General features: G+C 41.9%; 2 protein-coding genes and 1 long non-coding RNA gene across 7 annotated transcripts; 2 read left to right on the top strand and 1 right to left on the bottom strand.

Annotated features, from left to right (window-relative positions):
* Positions 1 to 751: 751 nt before the first annotated feature.
* Positions 752 to 21,868, bottom strand: agtpbp1 (ATP/GTP binding carboxypeptidase 1). 4 transcript variants are annotated; one of them, XM_061279649.1, is made up of 28 exons: positions 21,736 to 21,868; positions 21,501 to 21,654; positions 20,333 to 20,391; positions 16,897 to 17,027; positions 14,657 to 14,724; positions 14,498 to 14,561; positions 14,022 to 14,168; positions 13,716 to 13,847; positions 13,537 to 13,630; positions 13,420 to 13,457; positions 13,008 to 13,216; positions 12,627 to 12,804; positions 12,479 to 12,520; positions 11,773 to 11,873; positions 11,564 to 11,680; positions 10,852 to 11,459; positions 10,584 to 10,667; positions 10,403 to 10,492; positions 10,185 to 10,333; positions 9,395 to 9,482; positions 8,720 to 8,864; positions 8,487 to 8,637; positions 8,046 to 8,226; positions 7,846 to 7,975; positions 7,633 to 7,764; positions 7,375 to 7,551; positions 6,397 to 6,548; positions 752 to 4,842 (listed from the first exon to the last, which is right to left on the bottom strand). In XM_061279649.1, the coding sequence occupies exons 3-28, from the start codon at positions 20,362 to 20,364 to the stop codon at positions 4,623 to 4,625; spliced, it is 3,660 nt and encodes a 1,219-aa protein (XP_061135633.1). In that variant the 5' UTR covers positions 20,365 to 20,391; positions 21,501 to 21,654; positions 21,736 to 21,868; the 3' UTR covers positions 752 to 4,622. The 4 variants fall into 4 exon arrangements, with proteins under 4 accessions (XP_061135633.1, XP_061135634.1, XP_061135635.1 ...); XM_061279650.1 differs by having other exon boundaries at positions 11,564 to 11,662; positions 21,501 to 21,778; XM_061279651.1 differs by lacking the exon at positions 12,479 to 12,520 and having other exon boundaries at positions 21,501 to 21,778.
* Positions 12,472 to 16,903, top strand: LOC133154733 (uncharacterized). Its single transcript, XR_009714511.1, has 4 exons — positions 12,472 to 12,522; positions 12,633 to 12,903; positions 13,016 to 13,157; positions 14,439 to 16,903. It is a non-coding gene; the product is annotated as an uncharacterized LOC133154733 (long non-coding RNA).
* naa35 (N-alpha-acetyltransferase 35, NatC auxiliary subunit) lies at positions 21,428 to 27,561 on the top strand. Of its 2 annotated transcripts, none has more exons than XM_061279654.1 (23): positions 21,428 to 21,551; positions 22,680 to 22,808; positions 22,875 to 22,908; positions 22,996 to 23,110; positions 23,275 to 23,349; positions 23,431 to 23,598; positions 23,678 to 23,744; positions 23,836 to 23,879; positions 23,957 to 24,007; positions 24,281 to 24,364; positions 24,437 to 24,551; positions 24,632 to 24,810; positions 24,902 to 24,961; positions 25,031 to 25,137; positions 25,375 to 25,441; positions 25,520 to 25,618; positions 25,702 to 25,880; positions 25,956 to 26,092; positions 26,321 to 26,388; positions 26,462 to 26,602; positions 26,696 to 26,818; positions 27,062 to 27,142; positions 27,211 to 27,561. In XM_061279654.1, the coding sequence occupies exons 2-23, from the start codon at positions 22,688 to 22,690 to the stop codon at positions 27,268 to 27,270; spliced, it is 2,175 nt and encodes a 724-aa protein (XP_061135638.1). In that variant the 5' UTR covers positions 21,428 to 21,551; positions 22,680 to 22,687; the 3' UTR covers positions 27,271 to 27,561. The 2 variants fall into 2 exon arrangements, with proteins under 2 accessions (XP_061135638.1, XP_061135637.1); XM_061279653.1 differs by lacking the exon at positions 21,428 to 21,551 and adding an exon at positions 21,785 to 21,966.
* The last annotated feature ends 174 nt before the right edge of the window (positions 27,562 to 27,735 follow it).

Below are 27,735 nucleotides of genomic sequence, written 5' to 3'. Positions count from 1 at the left end.
GCTGGGCCTCCTTTTTCGCCATTTCCATTGTTACACTGATGTTAATGGCCTTCTCCAAAGTCAAGTCACTTTCTGTGAGTAATCTCTTCTGTGCTGCCTCGTTCCTAAGTCCACATACCAGCCTGTCTCTCAAAGTGTCATTTAACACATCCCGGAACTCACAGTGTTCAGCCAGCTTGCGTAGGCCCGCCACAAACTGGGTGACCGACTCGCCCTCTTCTTGGCTGCGTCTGTGAAATCGGAATCTTTCTGCGATTACCAGGGGTTTCGGTGAAAGATGGTTTGCCAGTACATCCACTATTTCTCGGTATGTTTTACTGCCGGGCTTTTCTGGTTGCAGTAGGTCACGTAGCAAGGTAAACGTTTTCGGCCCCATTACACTCAAAAACGTGGGCACCAGCTTCTCCTCCTTTATATCATTAGCCATGGCGAAGTAATCGAAACGCTCAGTATACGAGCCCCATTGTTCAACACTTTCGTCAAAGGGACCAATTGAGCCAATCATACCGGCCATTACAAGTTCCTGTTTGTATGGCACTGCTTGCCCTACAGACGTCTCCCCCCAGCAGGCCACTCTTCTTTTTTTTCTTCGCCACACTACTCACGACGTTGCCACAGTCCACCAATCCACTCCACCCGTCGAGACGAATCCGGCCAACACGCGTCAGTCCAGACGTCCTCGTCGCCAGTTTTGTTATGTCCTTACTACTTTCCGGGTTCTGAGGTAGCAAGGAAGGTTCGGGCAACGACGTGATGAATACTGCTTTATTTCTTCAACACCGTCCGTTCACAGGCCGTACATCACAACACTAAACGTCCCCGAAGCTGCCCCTCCCACTCCCGGAGTTTTTCCCCTACGGAACATGCGTTAGCCCAAAATATACAACAGAGTGCAAACTCCAAAGCTTCAATGAGCTCATAAAAGTTGAACTCCAACATCTTTGAGGGAAATACACCTCAAACCCTGTTATCATAAATATACTAATCTAAACAGTAACCATAAAGCCGAAGCCACAACCCTCACCCAAAATCAAATCTAGCCTCAGAAAAACTCATTTGTAATTGTGACAGGCTGTTTGTTTATTGCAGTATCTTGTTAACTGACTTTGTTAACTAGTTGGTAGCTGCACCAAACCCCTAATCCATCAATGACGGAAGGCAGAAGTTTGGTTTTTGCACACTCAATCCACGCCTATCCCGATGTGTTCATCAAATCACAAATCAAACAGCAGACGTTGAAAGAGGATGGCCGGCATAGCTGTCGGCTGCTAGTTGTCACGCTAGTTTCGCCAAACTAAAACACAAAACTGCATCGTAACCAGACGACGCCCGAACAGCGGCACATCGCGAAACCTTTTTGGATCCAGCATTTATAGTTCACACAAATGTATTAAGTTGATCACATTCACATTTTATTTTTGACCTATTCTTGACTCTTTGCTTCTGTTTGCCCCCCCCCCACACAAAAAAAAAATCTCCATTTGGTTTACCATCAGACACACACAAGTACACGCAACTGTTAAGACGTTTGTGAGTGAAACAAAATGCAAGTTTAAAAAAAAGATGGAGAGGTTTTTGATGGAGGGAGAAAATGGCCAGAGTGAGGGGAAGCGTAATCAAATTGAGAGAGGGAACACAGTAGCAAAGCATTAGTGCAGCTGAATAATGGAATAACTTAAAAATTGTACACACGCACACTTAAGCACTCCCATGCTCAGATGCCTAATATACACACAGGTTGCATCGCTGAAACAATACTCCATTAATATCTATGTAAAAAAGCAACAAGTGGAAAGAAAATGCATGTTCACAAGCAAGTGGACCAGACTATTCAGCTGTAGCTGGACTCTCAATACACAAAAGCACCATCTTAAACACACATATACATATATATATATATACTATATACGGATATACTGGATAAATAGAAAGATACAAACATCATGAGCGTGTTCTATGCGGCTTCTGGTCCATCTAAGCTCAATATTTACTGCTGCGTATTGCGTGTGCACTGCAGTGTCTTTGTGAACATTCAACAACTGTGCCGTAGAAACATGTTTGTTTTGGGGGGGTTGAAGGGGGAACCTCAAGTTTGTTGGTTTCAAAGCAGGTTTTTTTTGCCCAAAAGAATAGAAGGGAAAGTTACTTTATCCATGTCAGGGTAAAGCTGTGTCCATCATTGAATATTCATGGATGGTGTGCCAGTGTTTTATGCTAAATAGTCAAATGTAAAAGTGAAAAGGCCTCACTAAACTTTTGCAGCAAATGACGACGGTCACGATGACAATAAAAGACATCAAAGGAGAGGAAGGGGGGGGGGGGGGAAAGAGTTAAGCGGAGTGAATCTCTGCTGTTAACAAGTAAGAAAAATAAAATTATTTTAAAAGATATGAATATTATTGAAACTGTAAACAAATATTTTCAAATTAGCTATAATATGACTTAAATGTAAGAAAATTATGTTCTCAAATTTAAGGATAGAAGCAATTTATAATTTGTAAAGTTGTGATGCAAATAAAATATTTTTTTAATTCTATAAATTGGTAATTAGGAAATATGAAAAAATATGTTGGGGAAAAATGATACACACAGTTTTAAAAATCAATTTGAAAAATGATGAATGATAATTCTGAGTTCTGAATTTTTGATTTGAAAAATGGCACGAAAAAAAATTCACAAAATTATTTGGAAAAATATTACAACTATAATTTGAAAAAAAAATACAGCAAATGGATCCATAAATTGTTTTCATGAGTTTAAACATGTTCTAAAATTATGACAATTATAATTTCAAAAATTGTGTTGAAATATATCTTTTTTTAAACTCATAGTAGAGCATGACCTTCATGGGATAGGCTTCACCTCCCCTAAACAGAATGAGCACAAGAGAAAATGCACGGATGAAATTTTACTTCACAGAAATGATTAATTCTACGGAAATCAGCGTTTGTTCTTTTGAAATGTTGTACCCCTAAAATTGCGCTCCAATTCTGCCCCTTAGCACTAACACGGAATCCTCGTCAAGCTCACCTATCTGAGATTTTATGAGGTGATACAAGTTGTGGAATTTCGTATTCCACTAAAGGTTCCGCTGTATGTGCATTGCACTGAAAGGGGGTAGAGGGGTGCTTGTGAGGTCAAGGGTCGTCAAGTGTCCTACGCAGGAAACACTTGAGTTCAGTAGTGAGGTTTCTACCACAGCTCATGTTAAGACAGAAAGTGGGGAGTAAACAAGTTAAAGTGCAGTGTGAATGTGAGAAGGAAGGCGTCTTGGTTTTTGAGGGCGGGATCAAGGGAGAGAGGGGTCTGGGTAGCCCGTGTGAGCTTCTGATGCCACCCCAGGGTCAGTGTGGAAAGAAATTGCATGACTGCGCCCATTTGCAGGGGGATTGTCTTAAGTTTTACACCAAACAGCAGGCCAAATAGACCCACCAACTCCGAACATCGCAGTTGCGGAGGTTCATGCTGTGACCGGCTTTAAGGCTGGATTTACACTCCATGGGTTAAGTGAGGCCAATGTGAGGTCATCAAAATACACAAAATGGAGGGCAGAGAGCGAAGTAAATTAGCAGTGTTTTGCAACTGGTGCATCAACTGGTAAATTCAATGTACTATTTCTTTTTTACAGATTGTTGCAAAAACAAATGACAATGTCGACAGTGTTTTTCAGTGAATTTCCAAATTAGGGTCACTATTAATGTTGTGATATTTAGAATTTCAACTTACATTAAGTACATCAATGCATTAAGGTACTTAGTACTGTGCATATAACTATGTTAAAAAAGAAATAATAAAAGATGACGTTTACAAAGGATAAAGATTTTAGAACAAATTTTGTTTCAATATTATCAGTAAAAAAAGTATAATTTTATGTCATAATTTTGGGACAAATGAAGTCGGAATTTTGTAAGACAAAAGTTAATAAGAATAAATCAATTTTGCAAAAATGACTATGAATGAGGGGGGAAATGGCAAAAAAGATCTTAATTTTAGTAGAAGTAAAATTGTATCAATATTAGAACAAAGTTGTAATTTTAGCACAAAGAGGGTCAAATGTTTTGAGAAAATGTCTTGTTTTTGGACAAATAAAATTTTAAGAAACGATTTTAAGTGACTAAAAAATATATAAATAAGAATAACATTACACATATAGAAAAATTGAGATTTGGGGAAAATACAGTATATGTAAAAAGTCTACATTACCCCTGTTCAAATGCCAGGTTTATGTGATTTAAAAAAATGACATTAAGGAAAATCATTTCGTTGTGAATGTGGGGTGAGACCAATTAAGAAAACTTGGTAGAAACCAAGAACATTACCTGTATTTAGTCAGCCTAAGCCAACTAAAGTGTTAAATGTTTGCATATTATATATTTATCGTTGTTGCTGCCCTGTGTTGACATGTCTTTACATGCGTCTTTTTTTTATTTTATACGCAGTACATAGGGAACTGGAGACTTGTAGCATAAATCCAGCCTGCAAGACGGAGAGACGACAATCGGTCGTATATAATGGAAGCTGTGAGTGTGGTTACCATCATTGGTTTTGGAGTTGAAATTCTGCTTTAAAAAATAATAATAATAATAATAAAATAAAATAAGTTAATTAATTTTAAAATAAAATCAGTGGCTACTGGTGACTGGCTCAGATTTCCAAGCATCGTGATTGTTCTCAGAGTCGGCCAGCCGCTCCCGGACTTCGCCTGCGTCCGTGCTGATGGCGACGGAGGCGGCGGCAGCCTCCAGGTCCACCTCGGTGTCCTCGTCGTTGCTCTCGGCGCTGTAATCCACCGCCTCCAGGAAGGACGGCTCATCTTCATCCATCACGTAGGTGGTGGGGCAGCTGCAGATACATGAAACTACTGGTTTAATCAAGCCGTGTTTCCCACCCGGGACTGAGCCGAGGCACATTTTTAAAATCAGGAACATCTCACAGCACACCACCAAACAAAAGTGTCATAAAAGCTACCTTGGCTTATGCAATGCTGTTTACTGTGTACCAAATCAATTGCCCCCATGAATATGAAGTGAAATGCAAAACACCATTTTCTGCCATGTAATGAAAGAGCATTTCATTTTTCCCTGTCACTCTGTCATTGGGTTGAATAAATGGACAACAATATATTAGCTACAGCAATTATTATTATTATCATATATTAGTGTTAGTAGTCGTATTAGTAGTGGTAGTATTCGTCGTAGTATCCGAAAAAAGGTGACCTAGCAGGCAAAAAAATAATAATATTACCATATGAACCTGTTATTTTGACTTGAAAATGGGTTTATCCATGATTATAAAAACAATTATACATGGTCATTTGGAATTAAAATGGCTAGCCAAGGACGCCTGTCTTTCCTTCCCCGTGGGTCCTAATGCTTAAACGCCTGCTGCATCTTTTGAGGTTTTAGTGGCTTTAGTGGCTTTTTAATGGTGTTAATGGTCTGAAATGCGATCCCGGGGAGGCAGTCCATCACGGGCCGTCTCTCCAGTGTCACGCCGGTACAAGGGGGAGACAGACACACAAATGGTGTACTGTAAATGTGTGCGTGTAATGGTGATGAGAGTTGCGAGTGAACAGGAAATGTCCTTTTCTTTGGGTTCCATTCTCCACTCGGCGCATGCATCATCATTTACATCCACGCACACACTGACCGTATCTTGCCTTTTACAAACTGGCAGACGCTCCCAATGGCCACAATATCATTGCAATGATGACGAACTATTAAATGCTAAGTGCTAACATTCTGCCTGCCTGCCTGCCTGCCTGAGAGCATCCAATCTCCGAGGAGAGAACATTGCGAGTCCCTTAATGATCAAAGGCATCAATGATGAATGATACCTACCCAATATGAAAGCAAAGGAGAGGGAGAAGGCCAGAGGAAGATGCTCATGGGAGGGGTGGTACAGGGGGGGTGAGTGTTAAGTGGTTTGGAGAATAAAGCCATCAAGTGTCTTAACAGAGACAGCAAACATCCAAATGGTTACGTAAACAAATAGCTTGTTGTTACGTTTTTGTCATCTGTTCTTTGGAAACGTTGGGATGACAGCCAATCTCTGGAACACCATTACTTAGTAAGTTAGGTTTTTTGTACAAAATTAAAATTGTCAGTTGGATGTGTGTCATACATTTACGCTACAAATATAATTCTAAAATTAAAACTTTGTTCTCTTAATATTATGGTTTTATTTCTCAAAAAAACTCACATTTTACTCAGACGAAATTTCCTTTAATATCACGACTTTATTCGTCCTAAAACGCTGTCATTACTAACACCTTAATTTTCTCCAAATATTACAACATTTATTTTATTTTATTTTAACACAAAATTAAAACATTAATATTGACTTCAGTTGTTGAAAAAAGATTGACTCACTGTTATGTCGAGTGTCATTACTAACCTGACTACTTTAGGCTGTGTCACAATGAGGTCGCTCTCCAGGTCCAGCAGGTGCTGATGGCTGTGGAGCCCCGTCATTCTCTTGAGCCTTAGAAGGGCCACACAGAACTGAGCTCCCATCTCTTCTAGCTCTTTGGTGCCGACTTGAAAACCCTGCACGCATATCAATTCATTAAAAGCTGAATTGCACATAAAGATAACTTGTGATACAATTACTTGGACATATATTGACTTTAATTTGGCGCTGTGATATAACGACCAACCTGGGGAAAGGTTTTGCTGTCAATACATGTTCATATAACTATAATTTTGTTACAGGAAGTGCAGATTCATGTCCATTGTTGTAGGAGTCTCTGGAGTCTCCATAAAGAAGTGGTCAGTGGTCACAAACATACAATACAGTATACCACACATTCACAGAGTGCTTTTTGTGCAGTACGCCACTGTATCGGGCCACGACGCTTATTTATTTATAAATTGATTTACTTATTTATGCAATTTTACTTAATGTAGCACATCATAACAGGCAGAACCACCACAACTTGGGACCACCACCCAAAAAGGCTTCATGTCGTACCATCTGGCAATACAAAACAAGAAAGCACCTTTCAATGGCCAAAGCTTTCCTTCACAATAGTTTCTCTGTTGTCATGGCAGGGTGTTGGTTCAGGGTCAGCAGAAAAAAATAAAAATAAAAAAAAGGACTACAGCACCATCTGGTGGAAATTTCCTTCTTGGTTAGAGGCGTAAAATTATAGTTTTATCCACATAAAATATTGTATTTTTCGAGTTATTTTACAGTTGTTTATATAAATATATGGACATAAAATTGTGACTTTTTTTCTCACTTCCAAAAAAGATTTCTTAGTTTATTCACAAAAAGTTACAACTAATAAATACGTACATTTAAAAGATAAATATAAATTTGTTGTCAAAAGACACAAATGGTCTCATAGTTGTGTGACAAAAATGAAGTCACCTTATATTTGCCCTGGTCACATCCGCAGACGGTGCTCTCCATGGTGTAGCTGCGCTGCACGCCGATCTCCCGCCACACCACCACGCGCGCCGTCGACTCCTTGGAGCGCTCCACCACAAAGCTACAGCTGGCCATGCTGAAGGCTGGCGCAATCTGGGAGAGAATCTTTGGAAGCGCCTGAAAACACGGGCAATAGTGAAAAGCAGACCAATGCGTGTGTGTGTGTGTGTGTGTGTGCGTGCGTGTGTGTGCACTCACCCTATACGCGAGATCTTCTTCCAAGTCACAGGGCGTTGCGCTGATGTTGGACTGCCATACCGTTTCCTTCAAACTGCAGCCGTACATGAAGACGTTTTTCTTTCTGGAATGACCGTGGTAGTCGCAGAACACCTGAGAGCACAAACAAAAGACAAGTAACATAACAGCTCACGCCACCCATCCCCGAATCACGGATGTGGCGCCGATGTGTACCAGTGGTGTTCGCTGCGTGTGCGCAAGGTACTGCAGTAGGCTCTTTGTGTGGTAGATGGTCGGGTGCAGGTCAGGATTAGGATTTTGCCACTGGCGATTCAAATCTTCCCCGCTCAGAGAACATCGATGGCTAAACCAAAACAAAGGCACCATTTTTCAAAGCTGCCGGTCCGGTCAATTTTGCACACCTCCGCACTCACTTTCCATTGATGACGCCGTCAGGGTTGAGCATGGGCACGATCTTGAAGATGAAGGACTCTCTCAAGGTGGCCGCCAGCAGGCTCGTACCCATCAGGAACTCCAGCGTGCCTTTCATCACCCAGCTGGCGTTGGTTTCCCCGGGGTGCACTCTGGCTGACAGGAAGATCAATGGCCGATTTCCTGCAAAGGGAAGCTCAGTTTTGCTTGTTTTTGTTTGTACGTTTGTTTGTACGTTTGTTTGTACGTTTGTTTGTTTGTTTGTTTGTTTGTTTGTTTGTTTGTTTGTTTGTTTGTTTGTTTGTTTGTTTGACAAATGTCAAGATAAAAAAAATAACGTAAAATTATATAATGTGAGTATAACAATAGAATACAATATTACATAGGCGCTGGAACCGTAATTTTTAGGACAAATGAAGTTGTAAAATGCAAGATTGACTCACTAAACTGGCAGATGTGATCACTGGAGTTCGATTCTGGCATGGCGGTGACGGTGAGGAGCAGGCAGCTGTTTCCCCCTAATGTCTCACACAGGACATCTTGTCGCAGGTATATCCCAGGCGGCTTCATAGCCTCTAGCTTTGACAAGTGCATCTGCCAATATACAACGTAACAGAAATTGGCATTTCAATTCCCAAATATTCTGCCAACACCAGGCAGTGTTTAATAACAATACCTTAAGAGAGGAATATGTGTACGGGTAGTGATAAGAAAAGTAGCAGACATCATCCTTGTGGCTGAAGGTGGTGCTGAAGGTCATCGTGTAGTAGGATTTCCCTTTTTGACCCCCAGTTGCAATGGAACTTCTGGCAAAATGATTTCTGCGGTGGGGAAAAAAAAAAGAAAAAAAGTTAAATAAATGCCTTAAAAACTGTAGAAAATAAAACAATGTTTTTAACACAATTGGTCCTCTCAAATTCATGAAAGAAAGTACCGTGAACACGATTATTTCCTTTTAAATATTTGGATATGTATCAATGCTATACAAGTTGCAATTTTAGCGCAAATAAAATGACAAAACCATAAAAAAAAATGTGCATATTACTTCCTCTGTTGTCACGGCAAGAGGAAAAATAAATTCCTAATATCCAGAGTGGAAAAAAACATTTGCAATTTTGCAAGTTTGTAATTTATGTGATCAAAGGATAGTTGTAATATATCGTTTTTTTGTGAAGTATTGTAAAAGAAAAGAGTTGAAAAAATAATAATTCCAATGTAAGAAAGTTATAACTGTTAATGCTGGAACATGTTTTTGGGGTCTCCAACAAAATTTTGGAGGTACAAAGATTCCACCCGACGCAAATGATACACTAATTTCCACATATTCTGGTGAGACATGAATCCGACCTACTTATAGTAACAGATGTCTGTTCCTGTTCTGACCCAGCGAGGCCTGCCACTGATGGCCTCCCGAACCGAGTACATCAGCACCTGCATGCCTAAACAAACACACACGCACTTACACAGATATTAACATACACATTCTGTTTATAGTTATAGAGTGGTGCTTTAAGATGAAACTTGGGAGTCTTTCAAGAGATAAAACTTTGCCAGGCCAAATTTGTTTGCTTTGATTATGTTTGTGGCCGTGAACTCAACTCACAAGCGGCAGTTTAGCAGAAAAAGCTGACAACACCAGTTGGGGTTTACTGTCAAACTAAATATGTGACAAAGAGAATCACACCTTGAAACAACCACATACCACACACCACTTTTTTGCCTTAGTAAAGTATGTTTAGCTTAAAGCTAACAAACGACAAAAATGCTATAGACGTACTAACTGTACGTAACCCTACAATCGACATTTGAGTATAAAAGGAGGCGCAACACATGTAGATAGACATTACAGTAAAACTGACAGTTGTATATTTCTTATCCTGTCAGATTCTTTCAATTTAATTATGCCATTTATTGTTCGTTTTTTTATAAAGTGCTATATTATAGACACAAAACGTTTTATTGTTTTTTTTTTTTTTTCAGTGAGCTAGAACAGATTCATGGCATTTTCACTGACTTTACTGGGAGCACATGATTTGGAGTGGAGTTGGGAGCGTGGTCATGGAACAAATGAAACCCATATTTCAAGGCACCACTTACAGCAACTTGATTTTATAACGAGCGGGATGGAGTAGTAATCTCACCATAGTTGAACTGGCTGTTGGACTTCTCACAGTTGATGACGTTGAAGCGGTACATGGTTCCCACGCGCATGCCGCTCACCTCAAAGTAGAACCACTGGTGGTGGTGGTTGCTGTTGATGTCCGAGTTCAGAATCAAGTCGTACTCGTACCTGTGCACAATGTCTATCATGTGGCGCGACTGAACTCAACACTTGGTCATCACAGATTGGCGTGCTTACTTCCTGATTTGAATGGCCTTCCGGAGGTTGCCCGACTCAAACTGAGAGTTGAACTTCAGCGACTCGCCGTCGCTTTCAATCACGGGACAGCTGCAAATAAAGACTATTAACGACAGACTATATTCAGAACGGAAAAAAAAAAAGAATAAAAATGATTCATTTATAATGAAAAAAAACATACCCGGGAATGTCGAGGTCATAAACGACTTTATCCATGATGTGGTTTGGGTAAATCAACCTCTCAATATCTTGGAATATCTTAGACCTGCATGGTTACATGAACAAATTTAGAAGATTTATTGTTCGTTGCATGGTTTAACTTTGACAAAATGACATATTGGTTGATTTTTGGGGCACATTATTTCAGGCTGTGCCAAGGAACTATAATGCCCTAAAGGGGGAAGTGTGTCAAAATTGTCAAATGATTTTCACCAACAATATTTGCCCACCTCTGTACCCCGTACAACCTCTCCAGAAGAGGCTCCCGACACGTGGGGGCCACATGACCAAAGTAGTCTGGGTAGGCCACTTCAGTGTAGTGCTGCACAGACTTTGTCTGGTTCACCATCTTCACATAAAGGTCCAGGTCGTGAAGTGGGAGAAGCTGAGCCGTGTCGGGGACCTCCAGGACGGCCCCTTCGCCGGATTCGTCCTCTGCGCCCTCCGAGCCGCAGTCTGATCCTCCTCCTCCTGCTCCCGCTGCTGCCAAACAGCGAATGGCGATGCCCTCCAAATGCAGAGGGGACTGCGTGGGCTTCGGTTGTTTTTGTTTGCTTTCCATCTCGTCCGCATTTAAGGGGACGCATTCAGATGCTTGCGATAGTTTCTGCTCAGCTGGATGCTTAGGTGCCGCCACCTTTTGGTCGAGGTTCTTGACACAATCTCCGGTGTCAGCCTGTGAAGTATGAAGAGTGGGCCTGGGAGCAAATGAGTTGCTGACATCGTGAGCGGTCCGTGCACTGATGTGATTCGGGGACGGCAGCTGAGCTGTGGGAACAACGATGGGCAGAGCGGATTGTGCCGATGAAGATGTTGTGGAAGATTCAAAGTTGAAACCCTAAATAGGAGCAACACATATTACACTTGCGTGAATGCACCACAATGTTTTTCTTCCTCTTCTTTATAGTCAGTCATTGTTTTTCAAAAACCATTCAGCCATACCTGAAAGTCTTGAGACAACTCCACAAAAAACTTCTCGTAGACTCTTAACTCTTCGTAAGGTCGACTCGGGATCTTCTCAGGGTGCAGCTTGTTTATATCCTTTTCAATGTCGTCGTTCTGATAAAAAGGATAAACACTACATGGGCAAAAATGCCTTTCTACAGGCACGGAGGGAAGAAAGAAAAGAAAAAAAAAAGTGCAAGAATTACCAGGGAGCCACAATCCTTCTCATCTTCCTCGTTCTCTGTATCATTCTCCGTGTCTGCCTCTGTGTCCTCGTTATCGTCACTGTCATCCACCACGTCGTCCACTGGTTGGACATACATGCACACGGCACATAGTATATCATTAAGGCTCCACACAAAGATCATGCAGCCATGATCGAATGATAATACGTACTTGTGGAAGAAAAAGGAACATTTCTTCACGTACATGATAATGCTGATGACCACCATGACTGTGTGATAGTAGAAAATGATGATGTCACTGCCCTCCTGACCTAATTAATACCAATAGCAATTTGATTCCTGATGAGCTATTTTAGTAGCCACAAAGTAAAAAGTGAAGCAGCGTTGCCCTTGACCGGCGCATTCAACTTCCTTGTACTTTGCAGCTGCTGCAAAGTTGCCCACTGCTCCATTATGAAGCACACACAAACAGGATGCGTGTTAAATGGAATTCAAAAATAGAGACCGAATATTTTATTGACTGCTGAATGTGGACCATAAAACTTGATACAGAGGAACGTGTAGAGTCCTCTCAATAGGTTCTTCAGTCTACCTACATTATTCCGGTGCAATGCTGTATTTACAAGTGAATAAATGACCTTTAAGAGCATGAAAGAAGCATGATATGAAGCATGTATGACGCACGCTAGTTTAGTGATGACTCATGCATTGTCTCGAACAGTCTTACCCTTCTTTAAGGGCTCGCTGCAGACCTGAGCAAGTGTTCTTCCTGTAAGTGTAGCAGTGTGTGAGAAACATGACTTGAGTGTGTGTGAGTGCGTGTGTTGAAATCAACGCGGAGCTACCCTGTGATGTTTTTGCACACGTTTTCTCACCTTCAGGGGGTTGGCTGTAGAGCTGTGCGACCGGCCCTGAAGGCAGAACGTGCTCCAACTGGTAAATGAAAGCCGACTTGATGGTAGGCAGAGGCAGGCGATTTTTGGGGAAGCACTTCCTCATGATGAGACTTGAAGCGTTGACAAGAGGATCCAAGGTGCGCACCAAGAGACACTCCTGGAAAAAGACCGCAGTGGAAATAAGATGACATCACAACAAACCTTGCAGTTTAACTTCATTTGCCTTCAAAAAACGGAATTATGTTCACCTGCGAAGGTTAGAATCTTAACCAAAAGCCAAATATCGTAAATGATTTGTGATTATATAACTTGTAGGCCATGATGTGTGTTGCCATTTATTAAACACTCTCTCTCACTCACTATTGAAGAGTTGTAGAGAATGCGCATGCCGTCGGCTTTGGTGAACGCCTCCCTGCCCAGCTTGATGTTGGTGACGTTCCGCAGACAGCCCAGCAGCCCCTTGCGGATCACCGTGTGACGATGCCACGTGTCCTTGCGGTGCCAGTCCAGGTAGAGGGAGAGCAGGGTGGGAACGTAGTCGCCCTCCACTGCCCGCCGAGCATTTGTCTCTGAATGGAGAACCAGGAGATATGATGAAGTACATTGTGAAAAAGCATTTGTCCACTTTCTGCTTATTTTTTTTTGCCAGTCAGCTTTATCAATCAAGGAAATAATTTTGAAAGCCCACCCCCCGTATACCAGAACAGCTTGGCATCAGACTGTGACACTATAGAGGCATCAAACCAGTGCACCCGGTTAACTCAATACTCACTGGATTTGAGTAAAGCACAGAGCGCATCCACAGCCACCCTACAAACACAGACGATAATTACAAATGCAGCCAGGCCATTCCCATTTTGTGGAGTATTTGGTATCATTTCATACGTACTTGATCAGGGTTGTGTTTTTCTTGCTGTACGGTGCCACAATCTTGAACATCAACTCAATAGTTCCACTTTTCCCGAGGGATATGGCGTTAATAACTTCACAGAGGTAAAAAAACAAAAAATTCAAGCAGAATGATTGTTTCTCTTGAATGACGATTGAGCAACATTGTAGCTGACTTACTGTTAGCTGAGTAAACCCGAAGAACCTGCAAGCAGGGCAGGAGCAACTTGACATTTTGGAGGTTCTTCTTGATCAGGTTTATTGTGATGTTCAGAGCGCCAGTCAGACGTGCCTTCATGCCCAACTTCCTGTCTAAACGCACACACATGCATATGCACACTAAAGCAATTGTGTAAAATTGATAGCAAAGAGTACCGATACTTTGAAATAAGGCTGGTATCGGCCCGAATCCGATACGTGGTATCGGGACTCGCTCATCCCTAGTCTGGAACATATCCTCCGTACGGTCTTTGTCAAGTGTCCTACCTTTCGGGCCCACCTTGGCCAGCAGGGAGTGAAGCTGCAACATGAGCTCCTCGCTGGGGTGAAACTCTTTGTTGGCGTTGATTAGAATGCGAAGTAACACCGCTGTTCCTCCCTTTGATACAAAGACCCCCACTCTGCGTCCTTTGCCTGCATCAATAAAAAGACAGTGATACATCTCAAGCTGTTATGTTAGGGAGGAACTGTTTTGCCTGCATGGTGGGTGAGTGGAAGCTTAAGACCACATGTGCATGTACATGCTCATTTGCGGTGTATATTTTTTCTCAACCAAATAATCTGTACACCATCAATTTTGAAGTTGTGGAACATATTTATAATAACATTAAGATGACTTTTTTTTATAACTTTTTTTATTATCATTTTTTCAATAATTCCGGGTTTTCTTTCCAAACGCCATAGGAAATGCAAGAGTGGACAAATGATGAATGGCTAGAAGATAAACACCAACAACTACTCACCCAAGGTCAGCAGCTCACTGAGTATGCACAGGATGTTCAAAATGGTCTGGGTGTCTCGGGTGATCTGTCAGATTATTAGAAATTCAATGATTAGTTGGATTAGTAGGTAGGTAGACTGACAGAGTGGCAGGCAGACTCCATCAAGTGGTGCCTACTGACCTCCAGTGAATTCAGGATGACATCCATGCCGCTGGTGCCTTTGGACATCATCTCCTTCGACGTCTTCTCTGCATGACAAACAGGAGACTGATGGTCATACATTTACTGCAACTCAAAGGTGTGTGTTTCTTCCGAGTCACCACAACGTGCCAGTGCGTCTGGATGGCTCCCTCTATTCGCACGATACACATTATTTGGACAAAAGTAGTAAGACATTTGGTCATTTGTTCATTCAGAACATTTGAGGAGCTCTTATAGAGCTATGGCCAAGCTCAATTTAAATAAGCCATATCTACTGTGTGTATGACAACCTTTAATGAAAATATGAAAACTCTCAAACTGTCACACTCATGAAAACTTAATGGTACAGTTTTAAATCTATCATCCAAGTGCTAAAATTAGATAACCACCCTGACAAGATTTAGTAGTAATTTGAATAACAAAGGTGGATTTTTTTGGGGGGGGATTCCTAATTTCACAACCACCTCATCTGGCAAACCTAATAACAGTAATAATGTAAGCGATAACTAATTTGGAAATTAAATGCAAACAAATAACACGTGGTAGTTTAAATATATTTGATAGCTGGCGGCCAGCCCATTGTGTACTATTATTAGCATGTGTGATGTATTACAAGTTGTAAATGCTTCCATACCAAACTTCTAGTGGCATATGATGTTTAACCTTTTCAGGGCATTCAACTTACTTCCTATTGCCTCTGATGTAGGCGGGAACACGCTTAAACTGGGTTGGGAATGCGTGCAAGGCCAGATTTAAATGAGGTTTATTATTGTGATTTGGTTTGCAGCGGTTTAACAGCTTTTTCTAGTATTTTTCCACTGCAATCAATATAATGCAACTACTACAGTCAAAAGTGGAGATGATATTCAAAAGGTGTAAACATACTAGGTCTGTATATTAGGTCACATATTTTTCTTGTCACCTATACCTGAGTACAATGAAACATTTGTGAGTGTCACTCGTGTTCCCAAAAAGTAAATCATCTAAAGAATTAAATCAAGCTTTACCTGGAGAGTCAGGGCGATTGTCGCAGTGCTTCCTGCTGTTGCCATGCTCCATTTATAGTTTCTCAAACACTTTATTTTTTGCTAATTGTATTCCCAAAGCTGCGTGTCCTTGACACTGTGCACAGAACAAGCCTGCGCAAAATACACTATGTGTTGCTGTAGAATGAAATGAAAGCATAACCTCACACATTTTCCCCAATTAATACTGAGGAGCAAGAGGCGGGGGAATGATTTGAGTGATGTGTCTCTCAAGACACGTGAGACGGTCCACTAAAAAAAAAAAAAAATGTCAATGCCTCAGCCAATGCCCCAGCCACCCTTGTTCTTGCCCTCTGAGCCTCACACGCTATAAATGTGAAACCTGAGGACACCAAAGTCCAGCCCAAGGTTTACAATTACCGCCAGACTGATCGGTAGCTGCGTCTCACACACCCTGGGGGTCTTGTGCTGTGTGTGTGGCAGATGAGAGGAACAGCTGACAGACAGGAGGGGGATGGATGAGGGTGACAGACGCAGTAAGACATTCCGCTGCACCCATTCGTCATGCAAGGGAGGTATGACGATGTTCAAGGCTTCAAGAAAAGTGAGAGGCGTTGTGGTGGCCAGCAGGGCTCGAAATGCCACCTTTGAACACATCTGAGAACTTAGCAAGCATCCCTTGGCAAAAACATAAAACTTTTTCCGTTTGTACAGATACAAACAACTTTTTGTTTCCTTTCTTGCATGTTTTTTTTGTTCAAGTAGCTGAAACTAATGTTTATGACTGATTAATACTTAGATGCTATAAAACAAATGAATTGATCATTTAAAAATGTAATAATTGAATCACTAAAAGGGTTATTTGTCTGTATTTTAACTGTCATGCCGTATGTAAGTAGAGATCCACAACAGTTGACAGGAAATCCTGCTCCTGCTGTATTTAGAGCCATGTATTGTACTGCATAGTAGGCGCCACTAGAGGTCAGTAAATTGCAGTGGTAGTGCAGAAAGTGGTACGTTCGCTATTTTTAAGCATGAGTGCACAATTTGCGGACTATTTTAGAATGTATCCACCACTTAAAAAATAGATTTATTTAAAGAGACAGTATTTTGATATTCTCTGCTCTGTACAATTATTCATGATTCACTATATTGATGCTCCAGAAAATTGCCTCCTGGAGGTTTACAGACATGATGATAAGGTTTCGAGATGTATTATTTGTTAGTGCTCACCCTGTGTCTGTATGAGATGTAGCAGCTTGGAGGTTATCTGACGGGCTGATTCGGGATCCCTCACCATGGAGTCTCCGGACAGCTTCTCCAGCTGGCCCAGCAGGATCTGCACTCTCGAGTTATTGGGGACACTGGGAGAGAAACAAGCGCTTCCGTCAGTAATGGAATGGAATTTGCTCAACTCTTGATTGCATTCTTGAAATGTGGACAAAGAAATAAATCTACTTTGCTGGACTTAGGGTCCTCTCAATCCAAATTTGAGGGTAATCCTGCTCTTTATTAATTATGACCTGTTCTAATTTATGCGTGCAATAAAGTGTGTTTTTGCACTTTGCTCAAGACTCCTAATGTGTTACCGTTTTCAGTGGACATTTTATATTTCATATTCATTTGTTTTTGTGAAACATTTGGTCATGCATGTTACTTTTCCTCTGGCCAAACCAGACACTTTCAAATATATTGAGATAATTTAAAGGTTTCTGACCAGGATGCACAAAAGTGGGGCACATGGAGACTGGAGAATTGAATAGTGGGGAATGGGCAACAGTAACAATTTGTTACATTTGAAGCCAGAAATGAAAATACGTGTTAATGTTGTGTTGCTGGGTTGTTGGTTTTTTACTTTAGATACTTCTTTGAAGAATTGCACGACTACGCACTTTGCTGAGACAGCCTTTCGACGCTTTCCGAATCATACAGAAGATTCTCACATTCCATCGTTGATACTAAGTGCGTCTCCTCCCAACTGATGTGTTCAATGTGCTTTGAGCTCTGAAGGATCCCTTTGTACTATTTTAAGTTTTGTCTTAACTCTGTAGAGCGGAAAATGGACACAACTGTGTTTCAGCCACTCATTTGCACATTGGTATGTTTGGGAGAAAACAGTTGTCCTTTGGGATACATCAAGGTCATCTGAGGTCAGCCATTTTAGACTTTTGTGCTGTATTAGTTTAACCCTGTTCTGTTCAAAGCCTCCAAAATAACACTTAATACAGGAAATAAATCATCGGCTTTTACCCAGATTCAAAGCGAAATTGAATTATAATCCTCGAGGGAATGAATCATAGTGAGGGTGCATGTAAAGTGGCCATGTTTTGACAGATCTTAAAAATGCAAGTGGTATTTATAGGACTAACAAAAACACCAGCGTTCTTCAGTAGACACAGTTTCAGTAAGTACATGGCGAGCCCTTATGGTCAACTGGACGAGCGGGGTGAAAGGTTGCCCAACGGGTTGGTACATGTGAGAAGAGAGTCAAAGCCGTACCCAGTGCAGCTCAATGTTCCCCATGTCCTTATAAAGACACAGCAGACAAGAGTGCACAGTGGGGACAGCGCGGGAAGAAATAGCAAGGCAGCCCAAGGGTTCAATACATACCTAAATAAACACATTGCATCACTTACAGTACACATCAAAGGCTATGAGAGTCATGCTAAAAAGAAATACAAAACAATTTCCTCATAATATTACTCTTTATTATCCCTTGATTTTCATTGGATTGCAACTTTCACTCCCTATTCATTAATGCATTCTCGTTAAAAGAAATGATGCCATTGTCTAGTGCAGGGGTCCCCAAACTTTTTCCTGTGAGGGCCACATAACCTTTCCCTTCTCTGATGGCGGGCCGGTGGCAGTTTGTAACAGAAAAAGTGTGACGATCGTAGGGGAGCTTAAAAAAATTATTGTTTTCCAGAAAGCCACACATAACCAAATAACGGTTATTTAATAACCCTTTCCAGGTTCTTTACAGAAAAAAGGTCAGGAAACAAATAATAACACTATTAATGAAATAAATAATAACTAAACCCTCTCTGAGTTCTTCACAGAAAAAACAGGAAATAAATAATAACTAAATAACTCTCTCTGGGTTCTTCATAGAAAAAAAACCATGGAACATTAACTTTCTGTTGTGCCATGCACAATCTTAACAGACAAAAGTTCAGCTCAGTTGTCAGAGCAGAACCTCTCTGACACATATGAGCAGTCTCTTAAAGTTCTTGTGTTCCTTCCTTATAATCCTTTTGTAGGTTCCAGTAGGCTTGTAGACACCGCTGTCTTTTTTGTTAAAGTTTGATAGTGCGTCATAGTCTGGAGTAAAATTTGTTGTGGCAATTCTTAGGCGAGATCCGAGGTGTTGGTCCGTTTACCTCGATCTGTGACGGGTAGATGTTGACGTTCATGTGGCTGAACGTCACGTCGCGTACGTCGAGCCAAATTGGCAACTCTTTTAAACGCTCGGCACTGTGTTCACCCTGCTTTACTTGGGCGACATTTTAACGGAAGGATTCCAGGGGAAGGTTTGTGGGTGGGTTTAGCGCAAAACTGCATCTGAAAGCTCAGCGCGCGAATTACAAGAATGCTGTCGTCACAGCCCACGCTCTAAATTCGGGACTGATACAAATAGAGCGCGAGTGCGCCATGTCCGTACACGCACTTGTGAGTGTGCACCGAGCTTTCTGACACGGCTTCCGGTAGTAAATGCGCAAGCGAGCGCTCCCCCTTCTACTGGGGAAACGCAGTCATTGCAGGCAAAATGAGCAAAAAAAAAAAAAAAAACAGTTTAATAATACAATTTATTCAGGGTTGGCGGGCCGGATTAAACGGTCCCGCGGGCCGTATCCGGCCCGCGGGCCGTAGTTTGGTGACCCCTGGTCTAGTGTTTTGTATTATTCCAAACATGTATTTGTAGAAAACTTGTAGTTTCTTTATAAAAAACTGAACAGTTGTTTTCGTGCTATTTTGACTTTTGATTTTATTTGTCCTCAGAAATTCTTCTGATATTTCAAACGTGATTGTACAAAAGTTTTTTTTTCACGATATAACAACTCCTCTTTTAAATGTAGGTATTTACTTTAATCTTTACTATTAAAATATAATTATAAATATAATAAATTATAATTATTTTATAAATATGTTGTTTCTCTCTCCTATACTGTCTTTTTAAATAATACCTTACTGATGCAACACTTTTGTAATGCTTGTAGTATTACAAATGTCTTTTTTTCTATTTTCCTCATGATCTATTTCCTGTATAGTCTCAGTTTTGTCAATAATATTGCTTGTTTATTCTTGTAATAACCCAAGGTTTTTGTAGCATGACATTCATTACATTTCTTTACTGTCATATTGTCTTAATTCATACAGTACATGTCCATAACACATTTAAAAATGAAGAATACTGACAAGAACAAAAAAAAAAAACTGCACATTTTCCCATGCTAACCTTCACGTGAAGCTTTCGGACACAAAAACCAAACAACAGAATCCCAACTGATGCAACACTGGACGTTTAAGCAGTATGAGAAAACACTTGAGGGTGTATGATTAAGAGAGAGCAAATCCTTGTGATGCAGGACAAACTACATATTTATGCAAAATGTTTTTTTTTTTGTTTTAAATGAAGTGTTTTTATAGTGTAAAAAAAAAAAAGACTCACCCCTTCTCTGAAGCCATCTTGGGTTTGTTCATTTTTGTCACATCAACATGTTACGGCGTCTGAGAAAGAAAGAAATAAGCACTAAATGCAAGCAGTTTCAAAACTATGTGACTCGAGTGAACTGAGCAAGTCAATACGGGAGCACTTGAAAGGCAAGATAAGGTTGGTCATAAACAGTTGTAGAAGGACATTGCGTCTTAACTATATTATGCTTCTTCTGAATATACAATATGTGACATTGGAAGATAACATGAAGCTGTTTTGCGCTGTGGAATGGAGACCAAATCGGGTCACAAGTCAATTTTTATTGACAACTGTCAAGGGCAAACTGTCAAGGGCAACTGTTTTGATATATTTGAATTATTCAGGCACATCATTTCGTGGCAAAGGACATTTGGATCCATGCTTGCGCTAATAAATACATAGATGTGGGTATTATTATGTGTCTACATGTGTTGCTGCACTGTTAGCAGATATGTGGTTGTTTTGTGTCATGTGTTCTGGAAAGCACTTTATTGCAGCTGCAGCTGTTATGAAAAAAAAAAAAAAAAACCTGGCCGAGGGCTTGTATCTCAAAAAGCGTTTTAAGGCGATATCTTAAGGCACAATTGTATCATGCATTTGATATAATTCATTATTCATTTATGATGTATTTTAGTAAATTGGAGTGCGCACAGAAGCTAATCGTAATCTGCAAAAGAAAAAGAATTGGAATCGGGAATTTCCTTTTTATTGTTATGAGCACTTGTGTGTTGGGGTCCTTCTCCTTTTGGACTTATTTACACGTGCAGGTTTGCCAACCCTCTCGAAATTGACATTGCTGTTACCATAAGTTCAGCATTGACAGCCATTGTAATATGACTGATGGCTGACAGCATTCCGACTACCCTTTTATAAATGCACCGCAGAAGCGAAGTGAAATAACAACGCAGATGAAAACACCAAGTCGTTGCTAAGAACTAAGTCACCATGGTTGTCTGCAAATACATAATAAGATGAAGAGGCTAAAAAGGTTAGCGGGCCGGGGCCGTTGCACCTGCCGCCGGGGACGAGTCAGCGAACGCAGGACTGCGCTCCAAATAAAGCCGATTTTAAGAACGCCCCGCCCGCGTTGCGATAGAGCAAGTCTGCCCGGGCGGCGCCCTAAAGGGATGAGCATTGTTTTTACCTGCGCAGCAAGGAACGGCTGTCCTCTTGAGATAACAGTGACGATCGAAGGGTGTGTATTTATCCGCTAAGAGTGCGTGTTGCTTGGCTGGCTGGCTGGCCAGGCTGTCTGTCTGAAACGCCCTGGTGATGTTGTGATGAGGGGCAGCCCCCGACTGTCAGAGAGAGAGGGGCTGTCAAAGTGAGCGAGCGAGCGAGCCACGCTAGAGTACGACCCTCACTGCGGTTTTACGTACTCAAACGCCTTTGATACAGCCAGTGCGCCATGGTCGTCACCTAACGGGGTTCTATTTAGCACTAGGGCGTGAAATACAAACGGGAAGCGGCTTGTTTTGGACGATGTGCAAAAAAGTACTACAAATCCCTGCAGTTTGCGTTTGCTGATGACGTCATATTATTGCGCCCGGGCTGCAGTTGAAATATTTCTCCTTTCAGCCAAAGCTGCATGGCTATTACAATATAATAAGGTATGTTTTTCTTTTCAGTCAAAGCACCACGGGTTTATTAGTATCATCATTCGTTAGACGCTGAAAAGTTTAAACAGTAAATATGTCAAGTTAGCTTTGGCTAGTGCTTTTTAGCATTAGTCTCTTGCTAGCTCTGCATCGTTGTTATTATAAAACCTTGTCTGTTTTTATATTGTCCCTCGAGTCATTTAGTTTGCATTAACGAAAAGGTGGAGTGTGTGCGCATCTCTTTCCTTCCCCTAGTTGCTTGTTGTTGCTGTAGATTATCTACTGAATGTCATGTTATTGTGAACTGGCACTATTTGTTTATGTAGTTGGAAAATGGAATACAATGCACGAATGTTCGAGATTAGAATACGTGTGCAAAGTAGTAAAATGATCTTCTGTATCTCACTTATAATAATTGACTGTTTCTGTTATTTGATTCCAGTTAGACATTTCTTTAAATTTAGTCTGCTCTAGTCGTTTTGCTATAGCTGTAATTGTTACCTCAATACACTGAGACAGGGTTTAGTCATCTAAACGAATAAGTGTGATGAATGTTCTCCCCATTTTCATTTAACAAGCAAGTACTTTGTGCAGCCAAGCGTGCAATTGACACCATTTTTGGCTCCCTCCTAGCATGAACTGCCTCTCTCCGTGTGATGCTAGAGTTGCACATAGATGTGATTATGAAATGTGTCTAGTTTGGCCCACTCTGTGTGTATATTTAGTTGTCACCATGGTGATGAAGTCTTCGGTGGAGGAGGATGATGCCGGCTGGGGTCTGGGCATCCCGGATAAGATGAAGAACAATGCCAACTGGGTGGACATCACCCATGATTTCAAGAGTTCCTGTAAAGGTACGTAGTAATGAACATGCAATGTGTTGTCCACTCTTTACATTTACTTTTATTTTACATATGCAGAATTATGCCTTGGGGAGCTGCTTCATGACAAGCTGTGAGTATGGAAAGAACCGGAATAGTCAAGTAGCGTATATGCAAATGAATTCAAAGCTAAAAAATATATATTCTAAAACGGTGGCAGGTTCGGCTTGTTTGAGGCCATGTCGGCCATCGAGATGATGGATCCCAAAATGGATGCCGGGATGATCGGGAACCAAGTCAACAGGAAAGTGCTCAACTTTGAGCAGGCCATTAAGGTATGTCGCTGCTCTCATCTGACACAATGCACAAGTCATTTTATTAGGCTCTACATAAAGCAAAGTTTTTCCTACGATGGGCTTATTTAAAACCTAAACTCAGACTTGAAACCCTAACACAGGCCTTTTGAAAATCTAACCGAAGCTTGATGTCATAATAATAGGAACACACCATCAAGGTGAAAGATTTGAGCCTTCCAGAACTTATCGGAATCATGGACACGTGCTTCTGCTGTTTGGTGAGTCTCCCCGCTGAAAATTCACAGATTTCTCGCGAACGTGAGTGGGTTTGTCATGTGCTTACTCCGAACCGCGTGTAGATCACATGGCTGGAGGGCCACTCCCTGGCTCAGACGGTGTTCACCTGCTTGTACGTCCACAACCCGGACCTTATCGAGGAGCCCGCCCTCAAGGCCTTCGCGCTTGGCATCTTGAAAATTTGTGACATCGCACGGGAGAAAGTCAACAAAGCGGCCGTGTTTGAGGAGGTGGGCACCGGGGTAACATTTTGATGGATGTGTGAGTATTCAAACCTGGGGCTGACGTAGGCTGTACGTTTTTATGCAGGAGGACTTCCAGGCCATGACGTACGGCTTCAGGATGGCCAACAATGTCACAGACCTGCGGGTCACAGGTACATTTTTCGTACTATGTTGTCTCCAAAAAAAAAAAAAAAAAAGTTAAATAAGAGCAAATATAAGGAATGTCACCTTATTGTCTTCCAGGCATGCTGAAAGATGTGGAGGATGAGTTGCAGAGGAAAGTCAAGGTAATCAATTTATCAAGTTTGATGTTTGACTCGGGGGTTTATATTTTTGTGTGTGCACGCGTCCGTCCCTCTTTCAGAGCACACGCAGTCGTCAGGGCGAACAACGAAACCCGGAGGTGGAGCTGGAGGTGAGTGATTGTCTTTCAGATACGTTACGAGGAATTCATCCCTACTTTTATCGTCTCGTAGAAGGTAATCTTTTTCCCTTTCCTGCACCGACAGCAAATATTTGGTGTGACTCATGAAAATAACTTCCCGTTTCTTATTTGTCAGTTATGTGCTCGGGTATAGTTGCTGTCGCTGACTTGCATTCCTCCGCCATCCTTTTTCTTCCTGGCTATTCTTCATACTGACACGCCGCTCCCGTTCCCTAAATTGCCGTTCCTCTTTGTTATTTCCAGCACCAGCAATACTTGGCACTGTTCAACCGTATCAAGTTCACGCGCCTTCTCCTAACTGCACTCATTGCCTTCACCAAGAAAGAGGTAACTTGAACAAGTTCCACTTCAGTGACAGGCACGGACATGAGAGCGAGGCTTCTTTGTGTTGTGTAACAGACCAGCTCGGTGGGGGAGGCCCAAAAGCTTGTTGCTCAGGCAGCTGACCTCCTGTCAGCCATTCGTTCCAGTGTGCAGCATGGCATCCAGTCACAGAACGACACCACCAAAGGAGGTTAATAAAAACACACATGTGCACAAGCTCATGCGTGTGTTTCTGAAAAGAGCAACTTATTGATTGATTTTAAATGACAGATCACCCCATCATGATGGGCTTTGAACCACTGGTCAACCAGCGCCTGCTGCCACCCACCTTCCCCCGCTACGCCAAGATCATCAAGAGGGAGGATATGGTAGCCTATTTCGGCAAGCTCATCGAGCGCATCAAGACTGTCTGTGATGTCATCAACACCACAAACCTGCACGGCATTCTGGTAACAAAAGCAGAAAGGACTAAAAGAGTTCATGTTAGACAGTGAAAACAATGTCTTTTTATATGGTGGGTCTGTTTGTTACTCTGAACAGGACTTCTTCTGTGAGTTCAGTGAGCAGTCTCCTTGCGTGCTGTCCAGATCTCTACTTCAGGTAGGCTCAAGCCCGTTCTGCTCGGTCACGCACTGATGACAACAAATATCCTTATTGTGCTCCATCTAGACGACTTTCTTGATTGACAACAAGAAAGTGTTTGGCACACATTTGATGCAGGACATGATCAAAGATGCCCTTCGATACTTTGTCAGTCCACCTGTCCTCTCATACAAGTAAGTCATAAATCGGGGCCATCACTACATCCAGCACTGCATCTGCTCCTTCTTTCTTTCGATATGCTGAGTTAAATTGACGTGCATGATTTTAGAATGTGGGAGCAAAAAACTCCCCACAAAAGCACAAGGGACTAAATGCCATACATATTCAAACCCAGAACTTATGGCTGTGAGGCATCCACTGTTCTACCAGGAGAAATCGTCAAAATCCGTGTGTGTATCTTGTGTGCGCAGGTGCTGTCTGTTCAACAACCACCAGGCCAAAGACTACATTGACTCCTTCGTCACACACTGTTCGAGGGTATCTCACCTGTCTTTTGCGCTTCTGACCTTCATTGACGTAACTTTCATCCTTTTATCTTCTCGTTGATTTTGTCAGCCGTTCTGCAGCCTGATCCAGATCCATGGACACAACCGAGCTCGGCAGCGGGACAAGCTGGGTCACATTTTGGAAGAGTTTGCTACCTTGCAGGATGAGGTGACATTTAATTCACAATAGCACACAGTACACAAACAGAATCTAAGAAGCACGGTAGTCACGTCTCCGTCCCCTGGTGGCAGGCAGAAAAGGTTGACGCGGCCCTGCACAGCCTGTTGGTCAAGTACGAGCCCCAGCGGCAGCACCTGGCCTTCCTGGGTACCTGGATACTCTATCACAACCTGAGAATTATGATCCAGTACCTGCTCAGCGGCTTTGAGCTGGAGCTCTACAGCATGCACGAGTACTACTACATCTACTGGTACGCCGCTCAGCCTCGTAGCCACGATAGCTGTGCTAAATAAAGCTAAGCGACTAACAGCGAGTCACTGTGCAGGTATCTGTCGGAATTCCTGTACGCGTGGCTGATGTCCACGTTGAGCAGAGCGGATGCGTCGCAGATAGCAGAGGAGAGGATCCTGGAGGAGCAGGTGAAGGGACGCAGCAGCAAAAAGAGCAAGAAGAAAAAGAAAGGTACGCAGGATGTAATCAGTGAGACGACAACACCACCACGCATGTGCCTAATCATGAATCCATCTTACACAAACCTTGTGTTTGTTATTCAACACTAACAAACACCCTTCACGTGAGGTTCAAACTTGAGTTCTGTTATTTGTAACGGCGGTTGAAAAGGAAAAAAAAAACGAAGTGCCTGAAATGAGAAGTCCTGACCTCAGTAAACGTGTCACCGTTTCTGTGCAGTCCGCCCCTTGAGCAAAGAGATCACCATGAGTCAAGCCTACCAGAACATGTGTGCCGGCATGTACAAGGTACAACAGCGCCAGCCATCTCTAGACTCCACTAAGTATGTCAGTAAGTAACCCTTGTCCGCCGTGTGGTCAGACAATGGTGGCACTAGACATGGACGGCAAGGTGCGCAAACTTCAATTCGAGCTGGACAGCGAGCAGGTTCGCTACGAGCACCGCTTCGCACCCTTCAACAGCGTCGTCACCCCCCCGCCTGTACACTACATACAGTTCAAGGTGTGTGTTTTTGCTTTCAGGCCTTCTTTTCTCATGATGTGATTTGGAAAAGTTCAATGAGCATTTAATGATGGAACTCCCACCACCCAACAGGAAATGTCTGACCTGAAGAAGTACAACCCTGCCCCGGGCTCTGCCGACCTCTACCTGGCTGCCAGCAAACACTTCCAACAGGCCAAGTTAATCCTGGAAAACGTTCCCAGCCCAGACGCAGAGGTCTTTACTTTCATTGACTTTAATTTGCGAGTTTAAGTTCTTAATCAATCAGTACTGTATCAAGACACACAGTAATAACATCATTCAATACAATATAAAGAATGAAACAATTTTTGCAATGTTTTTTTCCTGTAATTCAATGGATGGTGTGCTTCTTCTGCTGTGTGCATTTCTACATACTTATAATACATGTAGATTTGATGATGAAACATATGCATAGTCATTTGTGTTGTCTGACTGCAGGTGAATGGTATCCTGAGAGTGGCCAAACCCAACTTTGTGGTGACCAAACTCCTGGCTGGAGGACACAAGAAGGAGACCATGGTATGGATAAATTCAATTCTTATTATAACAACTCTAATCACTTAAATTTTATTGACTTTCCTCGCTAGGTGTTGCCTGAATTTGACTTCACGTCTCACAAGTACTTCCCTGTGGTAAAGATCATGTGATGCAACAGATCCAATCAGCTGCTGTGCTTCTGATCTACTCATTGTAACTGTGTGTGTGTGTGCGCATGTGTGTGTGTGAAACTCTAAATTGTACATGTATGTTTGTATGGCCAGTCTGTGTTGAAATGTGTAGCCTGTGGCAGCTTTGTCTATCACGTCTGCTGCCCACCCATCTAAGTCTCAATCAGAGGGATGGAAAATAAAAAAGCTTTCCTGTTCAACCCTCCAATAAAAATTCCACCAGCCGCCACTGGGTAAACCTTGTAATAAAAGTGTTGTTATCAAAGGTGAGTAATCTCCATTTCACATTTACTCAGAAATCAATTGACCAGTTATAACTATGTCTAGCTCTTGAAGTTTAACTGATTTGATGAGATCTCAAATGTATTTAAATGACCATTTTTAGTTTTCACTATGTCAATTATATTTACAGTGGTGATTGGGAATGATCAGTCTGCCATTATC

This window comes from Syngnathus typhle, linkage group LG5, assembly GCF_033458585.1.
Source record: "Syngnathus typhle isolate RoL2023-S1 ecotype Sweden linkage group LG5, RoL_Styp_1.0, whole genome shotgun sequence".
Lineage (NCBI taxonomy): Eukaryota > Metazoa > Chordata > Actinopteri > Syngnathiformes > Syngnathidae > Syngnathus > Syngnathus typhle.
The sequence above is the reverse complement of the archived record's forward strand: the minus strand, read 5'-3'. Positions and strand labels throughout refer to the sequence as shown.

What these genes read in the sequence shown, in the direction of transcription:
- agtpbp1 (XM_061279649.1), bottom strand. Translation starts at nt 20,364, where the DNA reads ATGAACAAACCCAAGATGGCTTCAGAGAAGGG. An exon ending in TTCTCTACAACTCTTCAATA is followed by an intron (nt 12,805 to 13,007) that starts GTGAGTGAGAGA and finishes GTCTTTTTCCAG; the next exon opens with GAGTGTCTCTTGGTGCGCAC. An exon ending in TGATCACATCTGCCAGTTTA is followed by an intron (nt 8,227 to 8,486) that starts GTGAGTCAATCT and finishes TTCCCTTTGCAG; the next exon opens with GAAATCGGCCATTGATCTTC.
- naa35 (XM_061279654.1), top strand. Translation starts at nt 22,688, where the DNA reads ATGGTGATGAAGTCTTCGGTGGAGGAGGATGATGCCGGCTGGGGTCTG. An exon ending in GAGCTGCTTCATGACAAGCT is followed by an intron (nt 22,909 to 22,995) that starts GTGAGTATGGAA and finishes AAACGGTGGCAG; the next exon opens with GTTCGGCTTGTTTGAGGCCA. An exon ending in CCACCTGTCCTCTCATACAA is followed by an intron (nt 25,138 to 25,374) that starts GTAAGTCATAAA and finishes TTGTGTGCGCAG; the next exon opens with GTGCTGTCTGTTCAACAACC.